General features: G+C 53.3%; 3 protein-coding genes across 4 annotated transcripts; 2 read left to right on the forward strand and 1 right to left on the reverse strand.

Moving 5' to 3' along the window:
• Positions 1-367: 367 nt before the first annotated feature.
• On the forward strand, positions 368-8019 carry LOC127056450 (uncharacterized). Its single transcript, XM_050964295.1, has 4 exons — positions 368-497; positions 2975-3013; positions 3163-3350; positions 5131-8019. Exon 4 carries the CDS (start codon positions 5152-5154, stop codon positions 6334-6336), a length of 1185 nt encoding a protein of 394 aa, XP_050820252.1. The 5' UTR covers positions 368-497; positions 2975-3013; positions 3163-3350; positions 5131-5151; the 3' UTR covers positions 6337-8019.
• A 3482-nt stretch (positions 8020-11501) lies between these two features.
• Positions 11502-17131, forward strand: LOC127056451 (uncharacterized). Of its 2 annotated transcripts, none has more exons than XM_050964298.1 (3): positions 11502-11579; positions 13758-13830; positions 14855-17131. In XM_050964298.1, exon 3 carries the CDS (start codon positions 14876-14878, stop codon positions 16046-16048), a length of 1173 nt encoding a protein of 390 aa, XP_050820255.1. In that variant the 5' UTR covers positions 11502-11579; positions 13758-13830; positions 14855-14875; the 3' UTR covers positions 16049-17131. The 2 variants fall into 2 exon arrangements, with proteins under 2 accessions (XP_050820255.1, XP_050820253.1); XM_050964296.1 differs by having other exon boundaries at positions 13758-13809.
• Positions 17132-17807: 676 nt separating this feature from the next.
• On the reverse strand, positions 17808-25818 carry LOC127056453 (PHD finger protein 23B-like). Its single transcript, XM_050964301.1, has 5 exons — positions 25667-25818; positions 21456-21548; positions 20613-21222; positions 20168-20215; positions 17808-19857 (listed from the first exon to the last, which is right to left on the reverse strand). Exons 1-5 carry the CDS (start codon positions 25787-25789, stop codon positions 19631-19633), a joined length of 1101 nt encoding a protein of 366 aa, XP_050820258.1. The 5' UTR covers positions 25790-25818; the 3' UTR covers positions 17808-19630.
• Positions 25819-26309: the final 491 nt, after the last annotated feature.

Genomic DNA, 26309 nt, shown 5'->3' on the forward strand with positions numbered 1-26309 from the left:
TCCCTCTCCCAACCTCCCCTTCCCTGTGACATGCTCCTCCCTCCTTCTTCCAACCCCCCCTTCCCTGTGCCATGGCCCCTCCCTCTCCCAACCCCCCCTTCCCTGTGACATGCTCCTCTCCCCTTCTCCCAACCCCCCCTTCCCTCTGCCAACTTCCCCACCCCCCTTGTGCCACAGCTCCTCCCTCTGCCAACTGCCCCCCCCGCCAGAGCTCTTCCCTCTACCAACTTCTCCATCTCCCAACCTCCCCTCCCCCGCCCCTCTGCCAGCCCCCCACGCTATGGCCCCTCCCGCTCTCCACCCCCCTGCCGCGCCCCGCTCCGGCCAACTCCCGACTCTCAGGCGGCGACGGGTCACCCGCCCCTGGAGCGGGGGAAGGAGCCGGGCCGGTCACGGGGCCCGGCCGGGGTGGAGCAAACAACTTCTCGAGAGAAACCGAGGGCAGCGGGTCTTGCGTGAGGAGGCGTCGCGGTGCAGTCCGGTGGGTCAAGCTGGGGGTGAGTCCCCTTCCCTGCCGGGTGGGGTGGGGGCTGAATCCCCTGCCGGGAGGGGGGGTAGGAGCTGGGTTCCCTCCCGGGGGGCATGTTGGGGTAGGGGCTGAATCCCCTGCCGGGAGGGTGGGGTAGGAGATGGGTTCCTTGCTGGGGGGCAGGGTGGGATGAGTTCCCTGCTGGGGGGTGGGGTGGGGTCTGAATCCCCTGCCAGGGGGCATGTTGGGGAGTGGGGTAGGAGCTGAGTTCCTTGCCAGGGAGCATGTTGGGGGGTGGGGAGCAGGGTGGGGTACGGGCTGAATCCCCTGCCAGGAGGGTGGGGTAGGAGCTGGGTTCCTTGCTGGGGGGCAGGGTGGGGTGGAGTGAGTTTCCTGCTGGGAGGTGGGGTGGGGTAGGGGCTGAATCCCCTGCCAGGAGGGTGGAGTACGAGCTGGGTTCCTTGCTGGTGGGGTGGGGTGAGTTGCCTGCTAGGGGGTGGGGTGGGGTGGGGTGGGGTAGGGGCTGAATTCCCTGCCGGGAGGGTGGGGTAGGAGCTGAGTTCCCTGCTGGGGGGCGGGGTGAGTTCCCTGCTGGGGGACGCGGTGGGGTAGGGGCTGAATCCCCAGCCGGGGGGGGGTACGCTGGGGATATGCTATAGATGCCTGTGGGTCTGAGATCAGTGATGACCTACAGGTCAAAGGCTCCGCTCCCTGACCTGCTCATGGCTCCTCCTTGGCTCTAACACTTTATGAATTATAATTATAATTCACAGACAGGGATGGTGCTCAGTCTAAAATGAAACCTAACTTATCACTACAACCCTTCCGTCCTTCAGGAGTGGTTTACGGAAACCCACAGATAACTGAGCAAACCTCTGCCAACTAGCTAACACGTGCAGCATTAGGAATAAGCTGCTTGGGGACTATTTCAAGAAGGGAACAAGTTTCACTTTTAATCTAACAGGCTTGTTTTGAAGAGTCTATGGGGTGTGAATGGTAAGAGTGTAATCATGAAAAATTCACATTTGGATGCTCTGTGAATTACAACTGCAGAATGAGGCATAAATAAACCCCCTTCCCCGGACAGTCACACCCGTGGATGCTGACTAGAGCAGTTCAAGTCATCTTGACAAATATGCCTGGACTTGTTGGCAGAAGGAACTATCTGAGTCCCTGGAATCTGAACACTTTTGTCCTGTCATATCTTGGCACTGCAGCTGGAAAGACAGGGTGGGACCAGTGAGAGAAACATGGAGTAGGAAGCCAGTTTTAGGGCTATAAAAAAAAAAGTGGTGTCACCATTTCATTCCAAGAAAATTTCACCCTTCTAAACAGGGCCGGCTTTAGGCCCATTCCACCAATTCCCCCAAATCGGGCCCCATGCCTAAGAGGGCCCCGCGCCCAGTGAGAATCTCTTCCCTGGATAGAGGCTCCTTTTTAATTTTTACTTACCTGGCGGCTCTCTGGGTCTTCGGCAGCACTTCTGCGGTGGGTCCTTTGCTTGTTCTGGGTCTTTGGCAGCATTCGGCGGCGGGTCCTTCGGTGCCGCCGAAGATCTGGAGCGAGTGAAGGACCCGCTGCCGAAGTGCCGCACCGCCGAAGACTCGGAGCACCACCCAGTGAAGCCCCATGTGGTTTTTTTACGTGGTTTTTTTCTTTTTTTGTCTTCCCTGCCGGGGCCCCGTCGAAACTGTTCGAATTGGGCCCCGCACTTCCTAAAGCCGGCCCTGCTTCTAAAGATTATAATGAAATAAACAGCTGGGCCTGTTTGCAAAATGACACTGGCATCCAAAAGCCCAACCGAGCCACTAAACTGGAGAGCCAGGATATCAGGTTTTCAAATCAAGGTGGAGGACAAGATAATGGCTGGAGGGTTACTCAGGGGGATCAGGTACATGTCAAAAGTCAAAATAGTGGTTACAATTTTTCAGTTCTTTAATTACAATCTTTTAAAACTCCATTATTACCGTGTCAAGAGTGTTCATGCCACCCCATAAGCTATTAGTCCTTACAAATCTAAGGTTCCTCAGCGTGGAAGAGAGGCAAACTGGGGCAAGTTTGCTGAATAGGATTCTGCTGTTGGCTTTTAATAACTTTTCCTGCCAAAAAGGGAAGTGAAATCCCAGAGCACTCATCATTTCAGTGCTTTGATTTCTGAAAAGAGTCATGGAGCAAGTGGGCCTTTGAGGGGTGGGGATGGGATAAACACACAGGAGGAGATTGGGCATTTGTTTGTTACCTTGGGACTCTGAAGCACTCTAATCCCCTTTATCTCTATATACACAGCACTGAAACTGGGCATGACCCTTCATAGGCCAGCAGAGAGGGAGTCTCTGCCAGAAGAACCTCTAATATATTCTCTGGAGCTTTTTTACCTAATGAACAATCCAGTGGACACTTCTTTTAAGCAGGTTGAAAGATACATGTGATCAGAGGCAGCTTGGACTAGTAAAAGGAGCTTACTTGACCCTAATTCCTGCTGTTTCTCTTTTACATTTCTTGCAGATTGGACTGTGAATTTCCGTGGAAGCCCTGGTCCTGCAGGTTAGTGCTTCTGCTGTGTTAGAGTTGCACATGCTACTGCAAAAGATTGGTTGGTTTAAAAATTTACGGAAATGTTACTATGGGGATTTTAAAGAGTTTTTACAAAAATCTTGAGTGTGGGACCAAGCAGTTGGCGTTTCTCTCTTTAGTATTTGAGCAGCACTTTCAAGATGGAAAGAATTGGCTGTTAGAACCTGGAACAGACCCACTCTCTGGATGATCACCAGTCTGTTGTGATTGGATTCAACCACTAAATCCCACATGTTTCTGAGCCCCTTGGATTTGGATAGAGACTAATCGCTGTTCCTAGCTCTGGGTCTTTCAGGCATACTCCCAGGTACTCTGAGATCTTTCTTGACATCCTGAAAACAGTGGCACAACCCACCCAGTCCCCCCAGTTGTTTAGTCACATTCCCCCCAGAGTTCACGGGCTCTGGGAGCTCTGGTTTTCTAGTTAAACCCTTCAGGATCAATGTGGCACTGAAGCAATGAAAACAGGCTTAGCAAAGGAATTTCTTAAGCACAAATACTTTACTCTTTAAAAGCACAAGAGAGTTACAGATCTGTGAAAAACAAAGTCCTGAACACAATACCCATTTGTCTGATCTTACCACCTCTGTGACTCCTGGGTTGGGTCTGAGTCCTTAGGCCTGGCAATAGAATGACCTCCCTTCCTTAGAGAAGTACTCCATATAAAACAGTCAATGTTGATTGCCCTCAATTGCTCTCTCAGCTTTTCAGATAAATAAATAAATATGAATAAAAAATACAGATGCAGTCTGTCCAGTAGGTGTCAAGGCTGTGCTACAAAATGGATGCTCTAAACTCTAGTCAAAGTTACATTCACCAATGGTGTCACAAAACAAAATGGGATTCATAATGACTCAGGGCTTGTCTACATCAGAAAGTTGCAGCGCTGGTGAGGGAGTTACAGCGCTGCAACTTAGGAGGTGTACACATCTGCAGGGCACCACCAGCGCTGCAACTCCCTGTTTGCAGCGCTGGCCGTACTCCCGTTTTGTCTCGGGTGTAGAGGATCCAGCGCTGGTGATCCAGCGCTGGTAATCAAGTATAGGCACTTACCAGCGCTTTTCTTGACCTCCGTGGAATAAGCAGGTATCCCAGCATACCTGAGGAAGCCTCTGGTAATCAAGCTGGTCTCCTTCCCCGGCTTGCTCTCGCGTTCCCCGAACCCCGAGCAAGCAGGTCTCCTTCCCTGCGGTTTGCAGGGTGGTTCGGGGAACGCGAGAGCAAACCGGGAAAGGAGACCAGCTTCGCCGCGGTTTGCTCTCGCGTTCCCCGAACAAGCAGGTCTCCTTCCCTGCGGTTTGCAGGGTGGTTCGGGGAACGCGAGAGCAAACCGCGGCGAAGCTGGTCTCCTTTCCCGGTTTGCTCTCGCGTTCCCCGAACCCCCCGTGAAGCCGCCCAACAGCGCTGCAGTGTGGCCACATCTAACACCACTTGCAGCGCTGGTTGCTGTAAGTGTGGCCACTCTGCAGCGCTGGCCCTATACAGCTGTACTAATACAGCTGTAACAACCAGCGCTGCAAAATTTTAGATGTAGACATGGCCTCAGACATCTCCCTAAATGTTCACACCAGCTATCATTACATTACATCCTCTCCCATCCATCACAGTTCCAGCTCTCATGAGACAGTCCTAGCTTGATACCCAGCCCTTCCTTCTATGACCCCTCTCTGGGTCAGCTCCAGTTCAGTTCTGGGCTGGCTTCATTGGGTCAGAGCCATGCATACTGTGGAGTTGCAGGACGCAAGAACCAGCTCGCTGCTGGGAGGTCAGACATCATACCGTCCTAAAGAAGAGGGATAAAGGGATAGGTGGGGCATTGATGTATTTGCATGCCCTTTCCCCTGGCTTGTCTGGCAGACACCACAGCCTGGGGAGAAGGGATTTGCATAGGGACAGCACTGAGATAAAGGTGTCATAACAGCTTAATATGGAGATACAGAAAGATTATTGTGGAGGGCAGTAGGGTGTCCTGCCTACATGGGGTGAGAAGGGACGTAACCCTCCTGAAGCCTCAAGCACAGAGGCCAGAGCTAGGAAACCAGCCTGGTCTAGGGATGTACATTCACCTTTCTCTTGTGCCCACACAGCGTGACCCCTGACACTGAACAATGGGGAGACCCAGGCAAAATCCTGACAGCACAGCCTCACCTCGTCAGGCTGCAACTGTGCCCAAAGCCACCCCAGCAGCACCTCGTTCCTCTGCCACCTCTACCCAGGCCAAGACAACACCCACAGCCAGCCGACCTAAGAGTGCTGAGACCTCTGGGAGTTCAGGCACCAGCAGGGCACAGACAGACAAGCCAACCAGCAGCACCACTGCCAGAAGAGCTAGGCAAAGCTCTTCCCAATCAAGGGCCACTGCAGCACATGGCAGTGATCAAGGAGACACCAAGATAAGCTACGGAGTGACAGCTAAGAACCCCACAGTAACTAGTAGAGGGAAACCTTGCTCCACAACAGCTAAAGCACCTGCTGGTGCTGACCCCTGCCTGGGAGGGAGTCAATACAGCCGCTCTCGGGCCAGTACCTCTGACCGGGGCAAAGCAAGTAAATTTCCCTCCCTGCTGACAAGAGAAGATGTGGTGAAAGTGGAGAGGGAAACCCGGGGCCAGAGGGATAATCCCAAGTGGTACGAGTGGCGGGAAAACCGAATCACAGCCTCAGTCGCACCCAGGATCGCTAATAGCAAGTTTGTCAATGGCAAGAGCTCAGAGGTGCCCCAGTCTTATCTCAAGGCTGTGGTGAGCTCTGGTTCCAAAATGCAGACACCAGCCATGTCCTGGGGCACCCAAAACGAGAAAAAGGCAGTGCAGGCATATGAGGAGCTCCAGTCCAAGAGGACAGGTAGGCCTGTGAAGGTGCAGGAGTGTGGCCTCTTCATTCACCCAGGGAAGGAGTGGCTCGCAGCCAGCCCAGATGGAATTGTCAGAGAAGCAGATACAGGGAAGCTACTGGGGCTGCTGGAGGTCAAGTGTCCCTATAAGCACAGAGACAAGACAGTGAAAGAGGCCTGTAAGGACAAAGCCTTCTGCCTGGAGGTGGATGGTGAGTCCTACTCCTTGAAAAGAAACCATCCCTACTACACTCAGGTGCAGTGCCAGCTGGCAACAACAGGCTTTGACAGGGCTGACTTTGTGGTTCACACCAACAAAGATACAGTCATCACCTCAGTGGACTTTGATGCAGGGTTCTGGGAGAGAACTGAGCCTAAGCTGGAGAAGTTCTACATGGAGGCTGTGATTCCCCACCTGGATGAGAAGAGAAGCAACTCAGTTTGGGCTAAGGAAGAATAAAGTATCTGGGACATCTGGCCACTGCCCCACCAGGGACTTCTGTCTTCTAGATGCCATGATAGATTAATGGACTATCTCTAGTTCTGTCACAGCAGAACTATGGAATCTGGAACATGATACCTGCTGAGTCCTGGTCTACATTTAAAAATTAGAGCTAACTAGCTACATTTGTTCCCTCAATGCTTTAGTTATGTCTACCTAACCTCCAGTATAGACATGATAGATCTTCTAATGAACTAGTTCCTACACTGAGCAGTAACTATCTCCAGTGCAGCTGCAGCACTGCTGCTGTAGTGGCTGTAATGTAGACATTGCTTGAGACTGGACTCTTCCTTCCTATTTAGATTGTAAGCTCCCTGAGGCAAGGATTGTATCTGCCTGTGTCTTCTGCAGGAGTGGCATTTAGTGCTCCGGGACTGAACTGATTGCCTGTCGGTGTTGATAACGTCACCTTTCTCTCAACAGCTGCTCTCTTCCGAACTTCTTATTCCAGTGCCTGGCAGCTGCTGCAAAGTATCCCATCTCTGGGGAAATAAGTTGGTCTGTCTGTGAAATGGTCTAGTTCAGGGTTAAGAGAAGGTGGGTAAGGTAATCTCACCCATCTTGTGTGTCTCATATCCTGGTGCCAACACAGTTACAACAAAACTGCATAGTTCAAGGTTGTCTGGGGAGGGGGCTGGATTCCATTTAATGGTCTGGAGTGAAGTTCAGGACTAAACTTGAATTTTAGTCCTCCGAGGAATCCTTGCTGCTGTCAATGGCAGGTTTGCCAAAGATCAAACAAAAGGTATGGACTTTAAGGGGTAACTGAACTTATAATTATGGGCTGTATTGTCAATTCAGCATCACACAAAGGGATAATGTGTTCTGCTTTAGATAGGCTGCTGTTTCTTCTCTTGCCATCTTCCCTCACAACCTCTTTCCCACAGTCTGTTAAAATGATCAGCAATTAACTTTTAACTGCTTACATTTAGTGTTAGTAGGGTTTGGAATCCACCCCTTGCCCCATGATAATGTGAACCATGAGCACAGGCATGTAACTGGTGCGGTTTGCCCCATCCCTGATGCCTGTCCCTTTTGCGGCATGAGGGAGACCCTGGCTTGTGTGCACCAGGTTGCAGCCCCTTTTCTGGCTCCTCCTGGATCCACTTTTGCGTTTTTCTCCCCATACCTTCTCATATACACACACCCCATCTATGGCCTCACAAAGTCATGGGACCTCCTTGTCAACCTCCCAGCGATGGTCAAAGTGGCCATTTGTATCGCCAGGGAGAGGATGTTGGCTGAGGGGGTTCTCTATGACTGTTCCATTCTCTGAGGGGTCTTCAGCCATGGGTAGGCTTATGTCCACCCACTTCCCCCAAACCCAATAGGACCCCATGAGAATTTGGGGGAAGGGCTGGCATCTCAGAGCTACTGTTTCAGGCTGTCTGCAGATGCAGGAAGACAACATTGCATCCATCAATTAACCTTTCAAATGTGAACCAAGTATAACTACACAACCATGAGATTCCCCAGAGACTTTTTTTAAATGAAAGCTTATTTCTTCAATAGCTGACTCTGCCATGTGTGTCCCAGCAATAGGTAGAGCAGCCTATGGCTTTGAAATCACTGTTTTGGTTCATTTCAGTTGCTCCTATTTTGGAAACTAAAGTGTCTAAATAAAATATTCACTTTGGGTGATTCTCTTGCGATTTGTGGAGGGAACCAGTTGTGGAGCTGTAATTAACCCAGGTGGACTGGATAGGGCACTGCAGCAGAGGGGCTCATTACCAGGAGTGGGTGTCTGCTCTCACACACAAGGACAGGACACCCATTTTGAGCTGCTTGTATTAACATATGTGCCTTGTAGCATGGGGTTGTGCCTGCCTCCCAGTTTCTCCCATGGTTGAACTGGTGCTTTCAGTGGGTGTTGGAATTCCCCCATTTCCAGAGTTCCCTGCAGCACAACAGGAGCCAGGCTACCACCCCGTAATCAATAGTGCCATGTACATCTCAAATAGGAATCAAGAAAACAGCAGTAATTTCACTCCCAAGGCCCTAGATGAGGCCTGTTTTCAGCTGCTTACATCATAGATGGGGGGGAAAATGCCATCAGTCCTATCTCTCTCTCAACCTGGGACTAGCAGATACATTCTAGTACTCTAGTCTGAGATTTTAGTGCCCCAACTGACTATCTCCCACTTTTTCCAGTGGAAGACTGCATCAGAGTCTGATCCAGCTCAGAGCCCTGGTGTTCTCCCTGTTCCTTACATTACATTTATGTTTGCTTAATTTCCCTTCATTCTGCCTAGTTTTACACACCCTTGCACTTCCACAACTATTTCTTTCCCAGGGCAAGAGGCTTGTACTCTTCAAACACATGTAGACAGACAGACTCTTGCATGCTTTGGATTTTTAACTCCCCAGGATCCACCAAACTCCCAATGAAGATTGAGCCATGGTAGAAAAGACATGGCTAGGGATCATTCCCACCCACTGTGCTCAGACAAAGTTGAGATTCAGTGAAACTCACCCCCAAGTGGGATTAGAGGTGAGGCCATGAAACCAAGACAAGGCCACAAGGATTATTGCAAAAGTATTATATACATATCACTCCAGCCACACTCCACAAGGGAAGGACCAGAATTTGCTATTTTACATCATTTCAATAAAAACCTGACTACAAACTATAAAAGTGTAAAGCATTTCATGGGCCTAGGTTTCCCACTGCAGGAGATGGGTACAGGGCATGAACCCTCCCAATGCAGGGGATTGTGAGTGATGGGGAAGATGCCCCATATGCCCTTCTCCCAATAAGTGGTCACATGGGAGCCAAATGCACAAGTATGAAAAAAACCCTTTAGAAAAATAAGAGTGGAATTGTGATCTTAGGTTCCTTCCATGTCCCTTACTCCTCCAAGCCCCTGGTCACCCCCAAAAACAGGTCCAGCTCAATAGGGACATGAATCCCCAATGCACAAGCATCAGAACAGCTACTGTCATATGAGTAAACTAAGGGCCTCCAACACAAGGGGAGTGGAGTATTTGAAATGCAGCACAGAAGGTGCAAAAGGTACATGGGTCTCGTTCTGTGGGGGAGGACAGTAAGGAAGAATTAGAAAATGGGATCTGATTCTTAGTGCACATGGAGCTCCCAAGAGACCAACCAGCTCAGTTATGTCCTCCCCCTGAAGAAGAGAGAGCAAGACAGAAGACCAAGGAACAATCAGTTTCACACATACAGAATGGGAAGAGACTGTCTAGGAAGGAGTATGGCAGAAAGGGATCTAGGGGTTATAGTGGACCACAAGCTAAATATGAGTCAAGTGTGATGCTGTTGCAAAAGCAAACATGATTCTGGGATCCATTAACGGTGTGTTGTGAGCAACACATGAGAAGTCATTCTTCCGCTTTACTCCGCGCTGGTCAGGCCTCAGCTGGAGTATTGTGTCCAGTTCTGGGCACTGCATTTCAGGAAAGATGTGGAGAAACTGGAGAGGGTACAGAGAAGAGCAACGAGAATGATTATGGTCTAGGGAACATGACCTATGAAGGAAGGCTGAAAGAATTGGGTTTGTTTAGTTTGGAAAAGAGAAGACTGAGAGGGGACATGATAGCAGTTTTCATGTATCTGAAAGAGTGTCATAAGGAGGAGGGAGAAAACGTGTTCATCTTAGCCTCTAAGGATAGAACAAGAAGCAATGGGCTTAAACTGCAGCAAGGGAGGTTTAGGTTGGACATTAGGAAAAAGTTCCTGTCAGGGTGGTTAAACACTGGAATAGATTGCCTAGGGAGGTTGTGGAATCTCCATCTCTGGAGATATTTAAGAGTAGGTTAGATAAATGTCTATCAGGGATGGTCTAGACAGTATTTGGTCCTGCCATGAGGGCAGAGGACTGCACTTGATGACCTCTTGCGGTCCCTTCCAGCCCTAGAATCTATGAAAATATTCTGCCTAGAAACTCCATAGTCAGCATATCCCATTCAAGGGGCAGCAATTTGCATAGCAGATGAGGTTCAAGGCACAAGATCCCCAGTCTGTATGAGGCACTAACATTCCCCAATTTTGACTGAGAAGCCAAGATTGCCAGACCCTGAGAATTCTTCAGGGGAGAGGACAGTTCAGAAATAGAAGCCTCACCTGCTTCCTGCTCTCTCAGGACTTGGTTCCCATCCTCCACCAAACTTTTATGAAGAATGCTTCCTGGCAGGCAGCCCAGCAGCATCAGGGGAAGGCTTGAGAGCCATTTCAAGGAGATGAGATTGATCTGCTTTTGCCCAGGGTGGTTTTATTTATTCTCTGCTGCCTGTGGACTCTCTGGAGCTAGTGAGTGAGTCAGATCAGAGCGGGCTACTCTTTGCTTAGTGCAGGGGAAGCGAGTTTACAGGAGGGGCTGCTCAATCCAAGTCCTGGGGCAAATCACCACATTTGACATTGGCCATAACAGCCGAGAGGACAGCTTCCTTTCTGCCCCTCGGAGGTGTTACTGCAGGGCCTGCTTTGCAGGGGGAGCAGCTTGCCCGCTGGTCTGGCCTGTATCTGCTATAGGGAAAGCGGCCACCTGACACCTTTCCCCAGCACTAACCTCGCGCAGAGGGTGAGGAGCGAACCCCCGGGGAGAAGGGAAGGTTGGACAGAGCACCCCAGCCCCCTCCACCCCGAAACCTCGCCCCCACCTGAGCTGGTGGCTTGCAGGAGAGCGCTCACCCCGTACTGAGCGTTAACCCCCCGCCCCCACAAAGACACCCCGTGACCCTGACGGAGCGGCCCCTTCCCGCTCCCACGCGCTGGGTTGCGCGCCCGCAAGTGGGGCCGGGGTGGGGGGCGAAAGGAGCGGGGAGGTCATGTGATGCGGGCGGTTAAGCCAACGTTTTTTTCTACAACCAAACTCCAGCCTTTCCTCCGGGCTTTTTTGTTGTGCTTCCACCTTGCCCCGCCCCCCCGCCTTGCGTGACTGACGAACCCCGCTCGCCAGCGGTCTTCGAACCCCGCCCCCGCTTCTGTCTCACAGCCAATGGTCTGCAAGGACGTTTTAAGGAAGAGAGTGGCAGCACCTGATTGGCCGGACCATCCCGCTCACTGTGTTGTTTAAAAAAAGGCGGTGACTGTCGCTGTCGCTGATTGGCTGCGGGGGGCTACTTAAGAGCTTCGCGGGGACGCGGCGCGTTAAGCTGAGGAGTTCGCGGCGCTGCTCCGTTCTTTTCATCGCGGTGTGTGGGAGCGGCCCGGCCCCGCCTCTTTCACCTCAGCCCCGGCTCAGGTAGGAGCGGGCTGAGCCCCCGAGGCAGCCCCGCCTGGAGTGCGGCCGTTGGCGGGCCGGGCCGGGCGAACGGAATGGGGCGGGCTCCGGCAGCGCTGTCCGCCCGCAGGCCGATCTGTGGGCCGCGGGTCTCGGCGCGCTGCGCTAGGGCGGGCCCGGCGTGGGGCTCCCACGGGTCTGTTTCTGCCGCGTGCCCCGACGCTGGAGCCAGTCCCCGGGGCCTGGGGGAGGCGCGCGCCGCCGGCCGCTGGACTTGGCTTCCCGCTGGCACAGGGGCGTGTAGGCTGCAGGGTGCGGCTCAGTTCTGCGCGGGGGGGCGCTTGTAGCCCCTCCCTGCCCTGGGGCTGGGTTGAGACGGGCTCGGTTCCCTGCTGCGCGGTGCGCTGGGTGGGGGCTCTCGGGCTGTCTGAGGCTCAGGGGCTTGTAGCCCCAGTCCCTCCCTCAGACCTGGAGGGAGCAGCAGCGGCGCTCCCTGCCCGGGCCTAGCCCAGCTGGATGGGTCTGCTCGTCCCTCAGTGTCCCCCGGCTGGCTGTTGTGAGCGGCTCTCTTGCTAAGAAATCCCTGGAGCCCCCCCCCCCCCCGGGCACTTCAGAGCTGCTGAGCAGATGCTGTTAAGTGGGTCCCTGGATGAGCCAGGGCTGTAAATGTCTGAGATCAGTGACCTGCAGACCGAAGGCTCCACCCCTTGGATTCTCTGGCCCCGACGTGGTCCTGTCAAACTGAATAATTCACAGGGATGGTGCCCAGCCTGAAATGAAACTTAGCTTGTCCCTACAAACGGTATAGCTTTCAGGGGCAAAGGGTGTCTTACTGAAATCCACAGATAGTTGGTTGGCAGGCCTATGAATGAGCCAGGGACTGTTTCTATAAGGGAACAAGTTTCATTTTTAACTGAACAGGCTTGTTTTGAAGAGTCTGTGGGGGTGGGGATGATAGAATGTAATCATGCAAAATTCATATTTGGCTGCTTTGTGAATTGCAGCTGCAGAGTGTGGCATAAATAAACCAACCCACTTCCCTGGACAGTCACACACATGGGTGCAGATTAGAGTAGTTCAAGTCATCCTGACAGATATGCTGGACTTGTTGCTAGAGGGGACTATTTGAGTCATGGGAATATGACCATTTTTGTCTTGTCATAATCCTGGCATTGCATTTGGGAAGACAGGCTGGCACCAGTGAGAAACATGGAGGGAGAAGCTAATTTTAGAGTGGCAAAGAGTGGGTATCACAGGTGATCCCAAGAAAACTTCAGCATTCTAAAGATTATAATGAAATAAACTGCTGGCCCTGTTTGCAAAAATGACATTGGCATCCAAAAGCCCCAACCGAGCCACTAAACCTGGGAAGAAAACCAGGATATGAGAGTAAAGGCCCTTACGGCAGGTTGGAGAACAGGAGAATGACCTGAGGGTTACTTAGGGATCAGGTACATTTCAATAGTAAAAATAGTGGTTACAGCTTTTCAGTTCTTTAACAATGTTCATTATTGTCATGTCAATAGTTCATGCTAAAGGTCTCCCTGAGAACTAGTGAATTTAACAATGTTCATTATTGTCATGTCAATAGTTCATGCTAAAGGTCTCCCTGAGAACTAGTGAAATTGACTATCAACCCTTCCAAATACTAAGTTCCCTAGTATGGAGGAGAGCAGGCAGAGAGGCATGTTTGTTAAAGGGGACTCTGCTGTTGGCTATTAACTTTTACTGCCAGAAAGGGAAGTGAAATCCCAGTGCATCCATAATTTCAGAGGTTTCATCTCTGAGAAGTGATGCAGCAAGCAGGCCTTTCATAGTGGGGCAGACACAGAGACCTGGTTCTCCCAGGAAGCAATTGAGCATTTGCTATGGCTTGGTTTGTTACTTTGGGGTGCTGAGACAGGATTACAGTGCTTATTTACCTGCATGACCCTTCATAGGCCAGCAGAGAGGGAGCCTCTAATTTACTCTCGAGTGGCTTTGTTTAATAATCAGTACAGTGTGGTCAGAAGCAGCTTGGACAAGTAAAAGGACCTGGGACTAGGAGACAAGAAATCAGTTCCACTTCTGGCACAGACACCTGCTCTCCAACAGCCTTGGCCAAGTCACTTCACACTCTGCCTCATTTGGTCCCTCTGCATCATGGAAATGTACTTTCTTGATCTTATTCCTACTGTTTATCTTTTATATTTCTTGCAGATTGGACAGAATCTCTGTGGAGGCCTTTGTCCTGCAGGGAGCTACTGCTGTGGTAAGGGTTGCACACCTAAAGGTGAGGGTTGGTGGGTTTGAAAATCCAAGGAAATGGTACTATGATATTGGGCTTTAAGATTTTGAAGAGTTCTTTTACAAACATCTTGTAAAGAGTAAGAGACCTGTGGAAAACAAGCTCATGAATCCAGTTCTTACTGGTCTGAGAGTCCTGGGTTTGGTCTGAGTCCTTGGGCACCTTTCACTGCCTTCTGGCCTGTTCCTCTTGGTGCTGGTAGTGGAAAGGGCTGGCCTCCTCTGCTTAGAGACCCACCCCCTATAAAACAGTGCTGCAAGATAGGAAGAAGTCTAGTTTTGAGCTCCCTGCCCCCTCAGATTGTGAAGAGACTCATTCAGTCAATGCCCCTACCAGTAGAAAACCCATTGTTCCAGTAGGAAAGAGTCAGTCAGTGTTGATGTCCCTTGATTACTCTCAACTTGTTAGTTTGTCCACTAACTGTCAAGGCTGTGCTACAAAATGGGTATTCTAATGAGCTGTATTGATACAAAGTTTTCAATAACAAAAGGTGTTCACAAAACAATGGGATTCACAATGACTCAGACATCTCCCTAAACTTTCACATTAGGTATTATTCCATTCCATCCCCTCCCCTCCATCACAGCTCCAGCTCCCATGGGGCAGCCCTAGCTGATACCTACTCCCTTCCCTGAACCCTCTCTGGGTCAGCTCCAGTTCATTCTTGACTGGCTTCATTGGGTCAGAACCATGCATACTGTGGAGTTGTCTGACCTCTGCAGCAAGCTGGTTCTTGGGGTCTACATCACACAGCCTCAAAGAGGGATAAAGGGAGGGGTTAGGCATTGATGTACTTGCATGATCCTTAGATCTTGGCTTGCCTGGGGACCACACAAGTGTCAAACAGCCTGATACAGATTCTTGCAGAGGGCTGCAGGGTGTCCTGCCTACATGGGGAGAGAAGGGATGTGTAACTCACTTGAAGCCTCAAGCATAGTAGCTCCTGCCAGAGCTGGGAAACTGATCTGGTCTAGGAATGTACATTCACCTTTCTCTTGTGCCCACACAGCGTGACCCCTGACACTGAACAATGGGGAGACCCAGGAAAAACCCTGATAGCACAGCCTCACCTCGTCAAGCTGCAACTGTGCCCAAAGCCACCCCAGCAGCACCCCGTTCCTCTGCTGCCTCTACCCAGGCCAAGACAACACCCACAGCCAGCCGACCTAAGAGTGCTCAGGCTGCTGGGAGTTCAGGCACCAGCAGGGCACAGACAGACAAGCCAACCAGCAGCACCACTGCCAGAAGAGCTGGGCAAAGCTCTTCCCAATCAAGGGCCACTGCAGCACATGGCAGTGATCAAGGAGACACCAAGATAAGCTACGGAGTGACAGCTAAGAACCCCACAGTAACTAGTAGAGGGAAACCTTGCTCCACAACAGCTAAAGCACCTGCTGGTGCTGACCCCTGCCTGGGAGGGAGTCAATACAGCCGCTCTCAGGCCAGTACCACTGACCAGGGCAAAGCAAGCAAATTTCCCTCCCTGCTGACAAGAGAAGATGTAGTGAAAGTGGAGAGGGAAACCCGAGGCCAGAGGGATAATCCCAAGTGGTACGAGTGGCGGGAAAACCGAATCACAGCCTCAGTCGCACCCAGGATTGCTAACAGCAAGTTTGTCAATGGCAAGAGCTCAGAGGTGCCCCAGTCTTATCTCAAGGCTGTGGTGAGCTCCGGTTCCAAAATGCAGACACCAGCCATGTCCTGGGGCACCCAAAACGAGAAAAAGGCAGTGCAGGCATATGAGGAGCTCCAGTCCAGGAGGACAGGTAAGCCTGTGAAGGTGGAGGAGTGTGGCCTCTTCATTCACCCAGAGAAGGAGTGGCTCGCAGCCAGCCCAGATGGAATTGTCAGAGAAGCAGGTACAGGGAAGCTACTGGAGGTCAAGTGTCCCTATAAGCACAGAGACAAGACAGTGAAAGAGGCCTGTAAGGACAAAGCCTTCTGCCTGGAAGCGAATGGTGAATCCTACTCCTTGAAGAGAGACCATCCCTACTACACTCAGACGCAGTGTGAGCTGGCAGCAACAGGCTTTGACAGGGCTGACTTTGTCGTTCACACCAACAAAGATACAGTCATCACCTCAGTGGACTTTGATGCAGGGTTCTGGGAGAAAACTGAGCCCAAGCTGGAGAAGTTCTACACAGAGGCTGTGATTCCCCACTTGGAGAAGAGAAGCAACTCGGTTTGGGCTAAGGAAGAATAAAGTAGCAGGGACATCTGGCTGCTACCCCACCTGGGACTTGTCTTCACCAGCTGCCATGATAAATTAATGGACTATCTCTGGCTCTGCCCTAACAGAACTATGGGATCTAGAACATGCCTGCTGAGCCTAGACTCTTCCTTCTAATTTAGATTGTAAGCTCCATGGGGGCAAGGATAGTATGTGCCTTTGTGTCCTAGTGGCATGGAGAGACAGCCAGTGATGTAATGGTTCTGTCCTAGCTGCAGAACAAATACTCTGGGCATTTGGTGGTGTGGCAGTGATGCGTGTGCAGACAACTTCACTGTTCTCTCAACATCTGCCTTTGAATTTATGCCAGTGGCTGGATGCTAGTGCAAACTACCCTATTTGTAGGGAAACTGGTTGTCATACTCAGCCTGTGGAGGGAGTGGGGTTCCATTTAATGAGCTTGAATACAAGTACTGGACTAAACTTGAATTTTAGTCCCCCAAGGAATCCTTGCTATTGTCGGTGGCAGGCTTTTTGAAGATAAAAGGTAAGGTATGGCCTTTAGGGTAGTGGTTCTCAAACTTCTTTTTGGGTGACCTCTTTCACATAGCAAGCCTGACACCCCCATAAAGTAAATACACAAGTGTTTTTACTTTAACACCATTATAAATACTGGTGGCAAAGTGGAATTTGGAGTGGGGGTTCACAAGCTGTCAGCCTCAAGTTTGAGAACACCTGCTTTACAGGGTAACTAAACTTGTAGTTATGTGCCTTAGTGTCAATGCATCATCACACACAGCTGTTTCTTCCCATACTATCTTGTATTCACTCCCACCCTCTTTCCAAGTGAGGGTAATAGCTGCTCATTTTAACAGGCTAACTGCTTACATTTTAAAATATAGTTTAGCTTTAGCATCAGTCTTGCCCCCACAAGAATGTGGGGGAAGGGGCTTACATCTCAGCTATTCTTTCAAGGGTGACCAAGTAAAACGCTTTTTTTGTTATGGAAGTTTATTTCTCTAATAGCAGACCATATCATGCATAACAGTAGTATGGGGAGGTGCCTTGATGTTTGAAATCACTATTTTGTTCAAATCAATCTAATCCTGTTTTGATGATTAATCTATCTGAACAGACCATTTTTTGGGGTGTATTGAGTTTTTTTTGAGGTGGCTGGAGCTTGAGCTCTAAGTAACCACAGAGGCCAGGATAGGGCACGTGAGGGGTGTCTGGTCACACTAAAATAAGGCTGGCATTTTGACATGCTTCCACAGATATGCTCAGCAATGTGGTAGGAGAGGGGTGTGCCTGTCTCCCAGTTAAAAGGATGCTTTACCTTAGGTGAGGGAGATGTCCCATTTCCTTAACTTTCCTTTCCACAGCACTGAGTGTCAGACCACTGCCATGTAATCAATAGTGAGTGATTGCACTTTTAAAATACTTAAGCAGCAAGCCTGTTGGCATCTTTCCTCATCTGTGATGCAATCAGTCCTGGCTAGAATATCTCCCCCATTTTCAAGGGGGAGACTGTCTAAGCCTCACCCAGCTGAGAGCCCTGGTGTTCTACCTAACATTTCTCTTTGCTCAATGTCCCTGAGTTAACATCTCTTCTCCAGGGCACCAGGCTTTGGATTTTTAATTCCTCAGCATCCATCAAATTCTCACAGATGACTCTATGGTAGAAAGGAAAGGGCTAGTGGCTCTTCCCACCCCCACAGCACAGCCCAAGGAAATAGTCTCAGACTTATACAAGGGGAGTTACAGGTGAGGTAATGAAACAAGGCCACAAGGGTTATGGCAAAAGTACTTTATTATATACATATTACTCCTCCCACACTCCCAAGAATTTGTTATTTTACATAATTTCAATAAAAGTTACTACAAACTATAAAAGTGTAAAGCATTTCAGGGGCCTAAACTTCCCCCCACAGGAGAGGGGTACAAGGAGCAAACCCTTCTAGAGGGACAGGGACATTGCTTGCTGGCTGACTGTCTCATGGCAGCCAAGTACATAAGTTTGGAAAAATAGGAATTGTGATCTTAGGTTCCTTTCATTTCCCTCCATCCGAAGAAGCAGAGGTCCAGCTCAATACCAACATGCAGCACAGGAGTCAAAAACACCTGCAGTTTATATGACTAAATCAAGTGCCTCCAGCACAGGGAGAGCAGCATCTTTGAAATGCAGCATAGAAGGTGCAGAAGGCATATGGGTCTGGTTCTTTGGTGGGTGGGTAAAAATTGGAAGATGGAATTTAATACTTAGTGCATGTGGAGCAGCCAGCCAGCTCAGTCATGTCCTCCCTGAGGAGAGGGAGAGAGAAGAGCAAGTATCCTGTCTACAACTGTAAAGGTGTGCTCATAGTAGGCACATCCAATTTAAGAGGCAGCAATTTGCATAGTGGATGAGGCTCACAAAAGACCTCATGTCCCTCTGAGACACTAACATTCCTCAAACTTCAGCAAGGAGCCTAGACTGCTAACATGGGAGAGTTCAGACAGAAGCATCACTTTCTGCTCTGTCAGGACTTTGTTCACATCATTCACCAAGGGTGCTTCCTGGGAGACAGCACAACAGCAGGGGAAGTCCTGAGAGCTATTGCCTAGGGTCTGCTTGTGGACTCACCCTCCCCTTTTCATGAGTTTCCAAAGGTTCTCCTGCCACAACTCCTTAAGTCCCCTCACACAGGAGACTACAGTGCAACTGGAAGTTTGAAAGCAGAGGACTATTTTACAGTTTAAGCAAGAATTGTTTTATATTTTTTCTAAACATCTGTTACAAATTATTTACAGTCACTCCATTAATATTTACAGTAACCACACACTGCCCTTCTCTGCCCAACCTCGAGCTACTGAGTACAGTCAGGCTACTCTTTGCTTACTCCAAATGAAGCAAGTTTGAAGGCAGAGGTGCTCAACTCAGGTCCTGGGGCAGATGTCCACATCACTAATTGATGGGCTATGAGAGCACAGAGGACAACTTCCTTCCCCCCCAGAGGGTGTCACTCCAGAGCGTGGTTTGTAGTGGGAGAAGCTTGTGCACTCAACAAACCAGATACAGCCCAGATTAAAGATGACATTAGTCTGGGGGAGGAAGGGGGCTCTAGCCACCTGACAACTTTCACCAGCACTAAACTCACTCTTAGAGGTTGTCACAGGAAAGGAATTGGGCACCAGTGGGATAACAACCATCCTTGGGATAAGTCTAAGCAGTCACCATACCAGAGGGAAACTACTTGGACTAGGCTCTCCTGGATTGCCTGGGGGAAAGGCACTGAATCCTGTGTGTATTACAGCAGGAAGGTTTCTGGCTGACCTACTGCACTGGATTCCATTGACCGAGAGAGTTCTGCTGGGCCCCACTGCACTGGCAAAACTGATTTTCTCAGCTGCATAGTTTACATGATCCCCACATGAGAAAGATTATTCCTCCTGGAGTGAGTCAACATGCCAGCTTCCTGGAGTTGGAAGTACAGGGGGCATGCCCAACACAAATGCTCTCACTTTCCAGTCCCACAGGCCTCCTATTATCACTGCATCGATTGTCTAGCCAACTTGGGCTATAGTCTTAGAACAAAGGGCCCCTGCCCACAATCACCATATCTCTGGGGGAGAGGATCAGTCACAGAAGCGTTTGCGGGGCACTGTTCTGGCTCGGTTTGAGCGACGGATCTCTTGTTTGGCATCACGGCATCTCTGGCAGATGAAGACCTCAGGCACATTGGATTTGCGAATCTTGGCGCAAGAGAGATGGATCCAGGTGGTGCATTCATTACACTCTATCATGGGTCTCCCAGCAAAGGGCTTCAGGCAGAAGCAGGTTATCAGGTCCCAAGCATCATCCTCTGGACAGGGGAGAGACAGACTTCCATCAGAAAATGCGAGACAAGCTGAGTTTATAGCATAAGATTTTGCACACAGGAAGGCAGTATAAATTGTCCCAGGAGCACGAAGGCCTATAGGGCTCAGCACTGACCCCACAGATGATTACTGATGAGCTCTGAAGGAAACCCAGGCCCATCCTATGCTGGCCTGCATTCCCCCGTCTGGTTCAATCCCCACCCATTTCAGGAAGAAGCCCAGCAGCAAAGCAAGACTCCCAGCTCCCTGTGCTGGAGAGGCTGCCAGTACCACACATAATGAGGTCCAACTCACCTTCTGATTTGGTGTTGTGAGGTGCCACTGTGAATTCCACAGGTGAAGCTGCAAAAGAGAAAAGAGCAATTAAAATCAGTCAAATGGTTAGTTTGAGAGAGTCTCCCAAGCTGAAGAATGAGTCTGGCTCTAGCACTGTTTGCATCAGGGGAAAGAAGGACTCTGACAGGCTGAGGCCCAAACCTTGATTTATGCTTTGCAGTTCCCCTACTTCACCTCTTATTGGGTGAGGCTAGGACTCCAGTAGCTGTGGGCTCCCCACGAAGCCAGTGAACCTACAGTTCCTCCAGCTGTAAGACAGCAAGGTGCTGGACACTGGAACATGATGCGGCTTTGCAGTGAGAACAAGGCACTGACATAACCATCTATCCAGACCAGGGACATCTGCCTCTCTTTTCCCACAGACCCCTCCACACTCGCCATACAAACTAGCTTGGGATCTTACAACTGAGCTGGGAGCTGACACTGCTTGTACCCTCCTCCTCCTCTTTGCTTTGATCCACAGTATTCTGACAGCTGGAGCTCCTCCTCTCCTCAGGGCATGATTCCTGCTCCTTTGGTCGAAAGTAGCCTCCTACTGGCACCTCATTCCCCTGAACCCCATGTGTCCAGTCCTTTTCTTCCTTCATGAACTCCTCCAACAGGGATTTGGGTCGGAGCTCACCAGCTGGGACAACCAAGGACTCAAGACATTTTCCCATTACATAAGGTGCCTGCTCCTCTAGTACAGCTGACTCTTTCCTTTGCTGTTGAACATCACTTAAATTCTTCGTGCCAGCCAGCGTCACATTCTGTTCCATCTCTTGATCCAAGATGAGCTTCTTTGCATACAGTTTCTTCTTGGTTTGTTGGGGCCGGGCTGCATAGAAACTGCTGGGAAAGTCAGGGCAGTTCAGGAACAGGTTGCCCCCTTTGTACTTGGCATTCCTGATCTTCCCCTCATCTGGCAGTACTTGGGAATCAGAGGAATGGGATGAGGCCCAGCTGTCACTGTCCTGAGTGCTGCCTGTGCTGTTCTGGGGACTCATGCTGCCTCCAAGGGTCCAGGGTTCATTCTGCAAGGACAAAGAAAAGCACATAGGATCTGCACAAGACCACACCACAGATGTGATGGTCTTGGAGTGATTGGGGGAGGGAAGGAGACATGAGCAGGAGAAATGACACAGCAGGAAGTCCCCAAACCTCAGTGCCAAGAAAGAAAGGAGAGGTGCCAGGTCTGTCTCCCAGGACATTGGCCCCTTCACACAACACAAAACAATGGCACAACACACACACCAATCTGTTTTACCTCCTCGGGGTAGGGGATGTAGCCAGCATAGGCCAACACGAAGGTGCAGAACTGGTTGAAGTCCTCCACGGTTCTTTGTCTTTTTTGTGGCGGCTGCAAAAAATGACATTTTATTGATTAGAGTCTCCACCTCCAGCCTCAGACTTGATGGCTAGAAAAAAAAATTGATGAAACATTGTCTGTAGTTAAAGGCCAAGCTGGCAATGACCAAATCTTATGCTACAAGATGCCACTGTGGGAGTCAGAAAGGACTGCATGTGCAACGCCAGCCACCAAGTAACTCCATTATACATGTATCAGAGGGGTAGCCATGTTAGTCTGGATCTGTAAAAGCAGCAGTGAGTCCTGTGGCACCTTATAGACTAACAGACGTATTGGAGCATGAGCTTTTGTGGGTGAGTACGACGAAGTGGGTATTCACCCACGAAAGCTCATGCTCCAATACGTCTGTTAGTCTATAAGGTGCCACAGGACTCATTGCTGCTTTTCCATTATATATCCAGCACATACAGCCCTGGAATGCCTGAGCCACATAATCCGCACACAGTCTCAGAATGCCTGACCACCACCACAGAAGCCTGCAGTGCCCAGCCCACCAAGGCGACCCTCCTTTCTCCCAAACCAACTCACACATTCAGCATGCCTAGATGTTCGCTTTCAAAGTACACCCAGAACCTGCAGCCATAGCCCATTCAGGCACCCTCACCACATCAAATCTACATTCACAATGTGTAGAAAGGAAATATTTGAATGTTGAGGTTCTACAAGGTTTCTAAACAGGGTGAACCCCTGAAGTTGTGGAAGAGCCCCCAGCAATGAGCTCCATTTATCTTCAGTCACTCGACTGGGGTGTTTGTGGCAGGGACCATGATCAGTGCCTAAGGAAATCCTCGGCTCTGAGATCCAGTGGGAAGGATAACAGGCCCCTACACAATTAACACAGGAGTGTTCAGACAAAGCTTTGAGCATTGGACTCTAGGGAACCATCCTGCCCTGATCCCTGAGTCTACAGCTCTATGGAGGGGAATCAGAACAGCTGTGTCACCATGGCAGGGGCACCCGAGAAGAGTTTCCTCTCAGGACAATCAAGTTGCCCATTATGGAACTCCAGAGTCCTATACAAAACAGCCTCTTGCACCCACCTCCTTCAAGACAAAGGGAATTGAAAGCACTGGAGCCAATCCCAGCCAGTATGGGCACTTATCTGACTGACTGGGGATAGGCCATATGGGCACAGTGCTACCATTTACTTCAGCCAGGCAGTCCATGCCAGTCACCCAAGAGCAGTGAAAACTCATGGCTGAGCCTGAGTCTACACCAGTAGCTTGGTGGCCCCCTCCCTGCTGTTCTGCAGGCATCTAACACTTGGAGTTACCAGAAAGGCCAACTCTCCAGCCCCTCAATCCCAACTCTGAAGGGCAGTACCCCAAAGAGCAGAGGAGGAAGTTCATGATAACACTGAGGGAAGCCTGGAATTTCTACAGCCCTGGGGCCTGGTCACATCCCAACCCGAGGTCTGACTCCACTCAACCACCCCTCTTCCCAAGGGCTGAAGGACAATCACTTCCAGCCATAGGGAGGGGCACCTGCCTCCTGGAGAGCAGGGGGAGAGGCCTTTACTGCCTATGGTGGGTAGGAGGAGCCAACCATTGGTGGCAGGGTTGGAAAGAGCATCCTCCCCCCCAGAGTTACAGGCCTGAAGGAAAGAGCAGAGAGCATGCTCAGGGCTACAGAAAGCTAACTTCCCTCAGCCACACACACTCCCCTCAATATCCACACCTCCCCCCTCACAAACACACTGCCCAAAGCTTATCCCCACATGCTCCCCAGTGCCCAGACCCCCCCACACACACTGCCCAAAGCTTATCCCCACATGCTCCCCAGTGCCCAGACCCCCCCCACAAACACACTGCCCAAAGCTTATCCCCACATGCTCCTCAGTGCCCAGACCCCCCCCACAAACACACTGCCCAAAGCTTATCCCCACATGCTCCCTGGTGCCCAGACCCCCCCCACAAACACACTGCCCAAAGCTTATCCCCACATGCTCCCCAGTGCCCAGACCCCCCCCCACAAACACACTGCCCAAAGCTTATCCCCACATGCTCCCCAGTGCCCAGACCCCCCCCACAAACACACTGCCCAAAGCTTATCCCCACATGCTCCCCAGTGCCCAGACACCCCCCACAAACACACTGCCCAAAGCTTATCCCCACATGCCCCCCAGTGCCCAGACCCCCCCCACAAACACACTGCCCAAAGCTTAGCCCCACATGCTCCCCAGTGCCCAGACACCCCCCCCCACCGCTGACACCTCCTACGGAAGGGCAGGTAGTGGAATGGCCTGTTAGCTGCGGCACCCAAGCCCGATCCACCCGCGGGCCAGCGCGCCCAGAAGTCCCATTATGGAGGCTGAGCCCGAGCCCGGCACCTTCCAGGACGAGCAGCCCCCGAGCCGGGGCGAGGAGTCCGGGAGGGGGAGGGGGGGGTCCGTCCGCCCGCCCCCGATATCCGATCCCGCCCAAGATGGCGCCCGCACAGCGCTCCCGGTCCTGCCCTGAGCCGGCCCCCCACGGGGTCACTCCCCGCCGCAGGGGCGGCCCGGCGGATCCTCCGCAGGGAGCCGAGGAGGGGCGGGGGCGGCAGGCGCCAGAGCACCCCTCCTCCGAAACGTGTGGCGGCACCACTGCTTCGGGGTTCCCACCCCCCGGCACACAGCCCCCTAAATCCCCCCCTCCCCTCAACTACACCCCCGGCACACAGCCCCCCAGAGTCCCCCCCCGCCCCAGCCCCCTTCCCCCCGCTACACCCCCGGAACACAGCCCCCTAAATCCCCCCCGCCCCCCTCCCCTCAACTACACCCCCGGCACACAGCCCCCTTCCCCCCCGCTACACCCCCGGCACACAGCCCCCCAGAGTCCCCCCCCGCCCCAGCCCCCCTCCCCTCAGCTACACCCCCGGCACACAGCCCCCCAGCCCCCCCCCCGCCCCAGCCCCCTTCCCCCCCGCTACACAGCCCCCCAGAGTCCCCCCCAGCCCCCCTCCCCTCAGCTACACCCCCGGCACACAGCCCCCCCCCGCCCCAGCCCCCTTCCCCCCCGCTACACAGCCCCCCAGAGTCCCCCCCCGCCCCCGCCCCCCCCGCTACACCCCCGGCACACAGCCCCCTTCCCCCCCGCTACACCCCCGGCACACAGCCCCCCAGAGTCCCCTCCCCTCAGCTACAACCCCGGCACACAGCCCCCCATATCCCCCCGCCCCAGCCCCCTCCCCCCCGCTACACCCCCGGCACACAGCCCCCCATATCCCCCCGCCCCAGCCCCCTCCCCCCCGCTACACCCCCGGCACACAGCCCCCCATATCCCCCCGCCCCAGCCCCCTCCCCCCCGCTACACCCCCGGCACACAGCCCCCCAGAGTCCCCTCCCCTCAGCTACACCCCCGGCACACAGCCCCCCAGAGTCCCCCCCCACCCCCGCCCCCCTCCCCTCAGCTACACCCCCCGGCACACAGCCCCCCAGAGTCCCCCCCCACCCCCGCCCCCCTCCCCTCAGCTACACCCCCCGGCACACAGCCCCCCAGAGTCCCCCCCCGCCCCCGCCCCCCTCCCCTCAGCTACACCCCCCGGCACACAGCCCCCCTGCCTCCCCCGGAGCCTGGCGAGGCAAACAGCGTCCGCCCTCCCCGACCCCCAAAACCCGGACCAGCGGACTCTGCCTCGCTCCACAGCCCCCTCCCCAGCCGGCTTGGCCCGCTGGCCCCCCACCTCCCCCCAAAGCCAAGCCCAGCACACAAAGCGCCCCCCACATAGGTTCCCCCCCAGCACACAGCACCCCTCCCCCCCAGCACACGGCTGAGTCCTGCTCCAGAGCTTGCCACGCAGCCCCCCCAGCTCACCCTGCCCCCCGCTCCAGAGCCTGGCACACAGCCCCCCCTCCCCCGGCCCGGCGCCCCCCCCGGCTCACCAGCCCCTCACTCTGCCCCCCACTCCAGAGCTTGGCATACAGCCCCCCCCAGCTCACCCGCTCCAGAGCCGGCCATACAGCCCCCCCAGAGCCTGGCACACAGGGTCCGGGTCCCCCCAGAGCCCCCGGCACCAGCGGGCCCCTGCCGCCACCCCCCAATCCGCACATGGCGCCCCCTCCCCGGGGCCCCAGCCGCCCCGCCCCCACAGCCCGAGCGCCCGGCGCTCCCGCCCCGCCCCCGCCTCACCTCCTCGGGTCCGGGGGAGCCGGGGCTGGGCACGGGGCTGGCACCTGCGGGGGGCCAGCGATCGGCGCGGGGGGGCGACCCGGAGCCCGGCCGCCTCCCACCTGCGAGCTCGTGGCCGCTCATCCCGCCGGAGTCCCGGGGGGGGGCGTGTGGCTGGGGCTGGCGGCGGGTTCCGGCTGCGCCCGGCGCGGCTGCCTCGCTCCGGGGTGCGGGTCTCGGGGGCGCGGCACCGCTCTGTCCCCGCCGCCGGCGCCTCTCCCGCCCGCTCCTCTCCGGCGCTGGAGCCCCGCCCGGCCGCGCCGGGGGGCGGGGGCGGGGGCGGAACCACCTGGTGGCGGGGAAGGGGGAGGAGGGGCCTGGAGCCGGCCCAGGGCGGGGCGGTGTCCCGTCCCCTCGGCACTTGGACTCGCCCGTCAGCTGAGCGGCAGACCCGGGGCCTCCCCCGCCGCCAGCGGCCGCTCCCACGTGGTCCCCTCCCCAGCCCCTGCTCCGCACCCGGGCTCGCAGCTTCCCGAGAACCCGGCGGGGGATCCGGCTCCGGAGCTCAGGCCTCGCCTAGCCAGCCGGCCGCACAAGGGAAAGTGGAGGAGGGGCTGCTGGGGGGCCAGCTCCCGCCCGGCCCCGATCTCTCCTAGCTCCCCCT

The sequence above is a fragment of the Gopherus flavomarginatus genome, chromosome 8, assembly GCF_025201925.1.
Source record: "Gopherus flavomarginatus isolate rGopFla2 chromosome 8, rGopFla2.mat.asm, whole genome shotgun sequence".
Classification (NCBI taxonomy): domain Eukaryota; kingdom Metazoa; phylum Chordata; order Testudines; family Testudinidae; genus Gopherus; species Gopherus flavomarginatus.

Bases quoted from the DNA above. Each gene is read 5' to 3' on its own strand.
- LOC127056450 (XM_050964295.1), top strand. From the start codon at position 5,152: ATGGGGAGACCCAGGCAAAATCCTGACAGCACAGCCTCACCTCGTCAG.
- LOC127056451 (XM_050964298.1), top strand. From the start codon at position 14,876: ATGGGGAGACCCAGGAAAAACCCTGATAGCACAGCCTCACCTCGTCAA.
- LOC127056453 (XM_050964301.1), bottom strand. From the start codon at position 25,789: ATGAGCGGCCACGAGCTCGCAGGTGGGAGGCGGCCGGGCTCCGGGTCG. The intron at 21,223-21,455 runs GTAAAACAGATT...TTGTCCTTGCAG, and splicing joins ACATCCCCTACCCCGAGGAG to AATGAACCCTGGACCCTTGG. The intron at 20,216-20,612 runs GTAAGATCCCAA...TCTCTTTTGCAG, and splicing joins TGTCAGCTCCCAGCTCAGTT to CTTCACCTGTGGAATTCACA.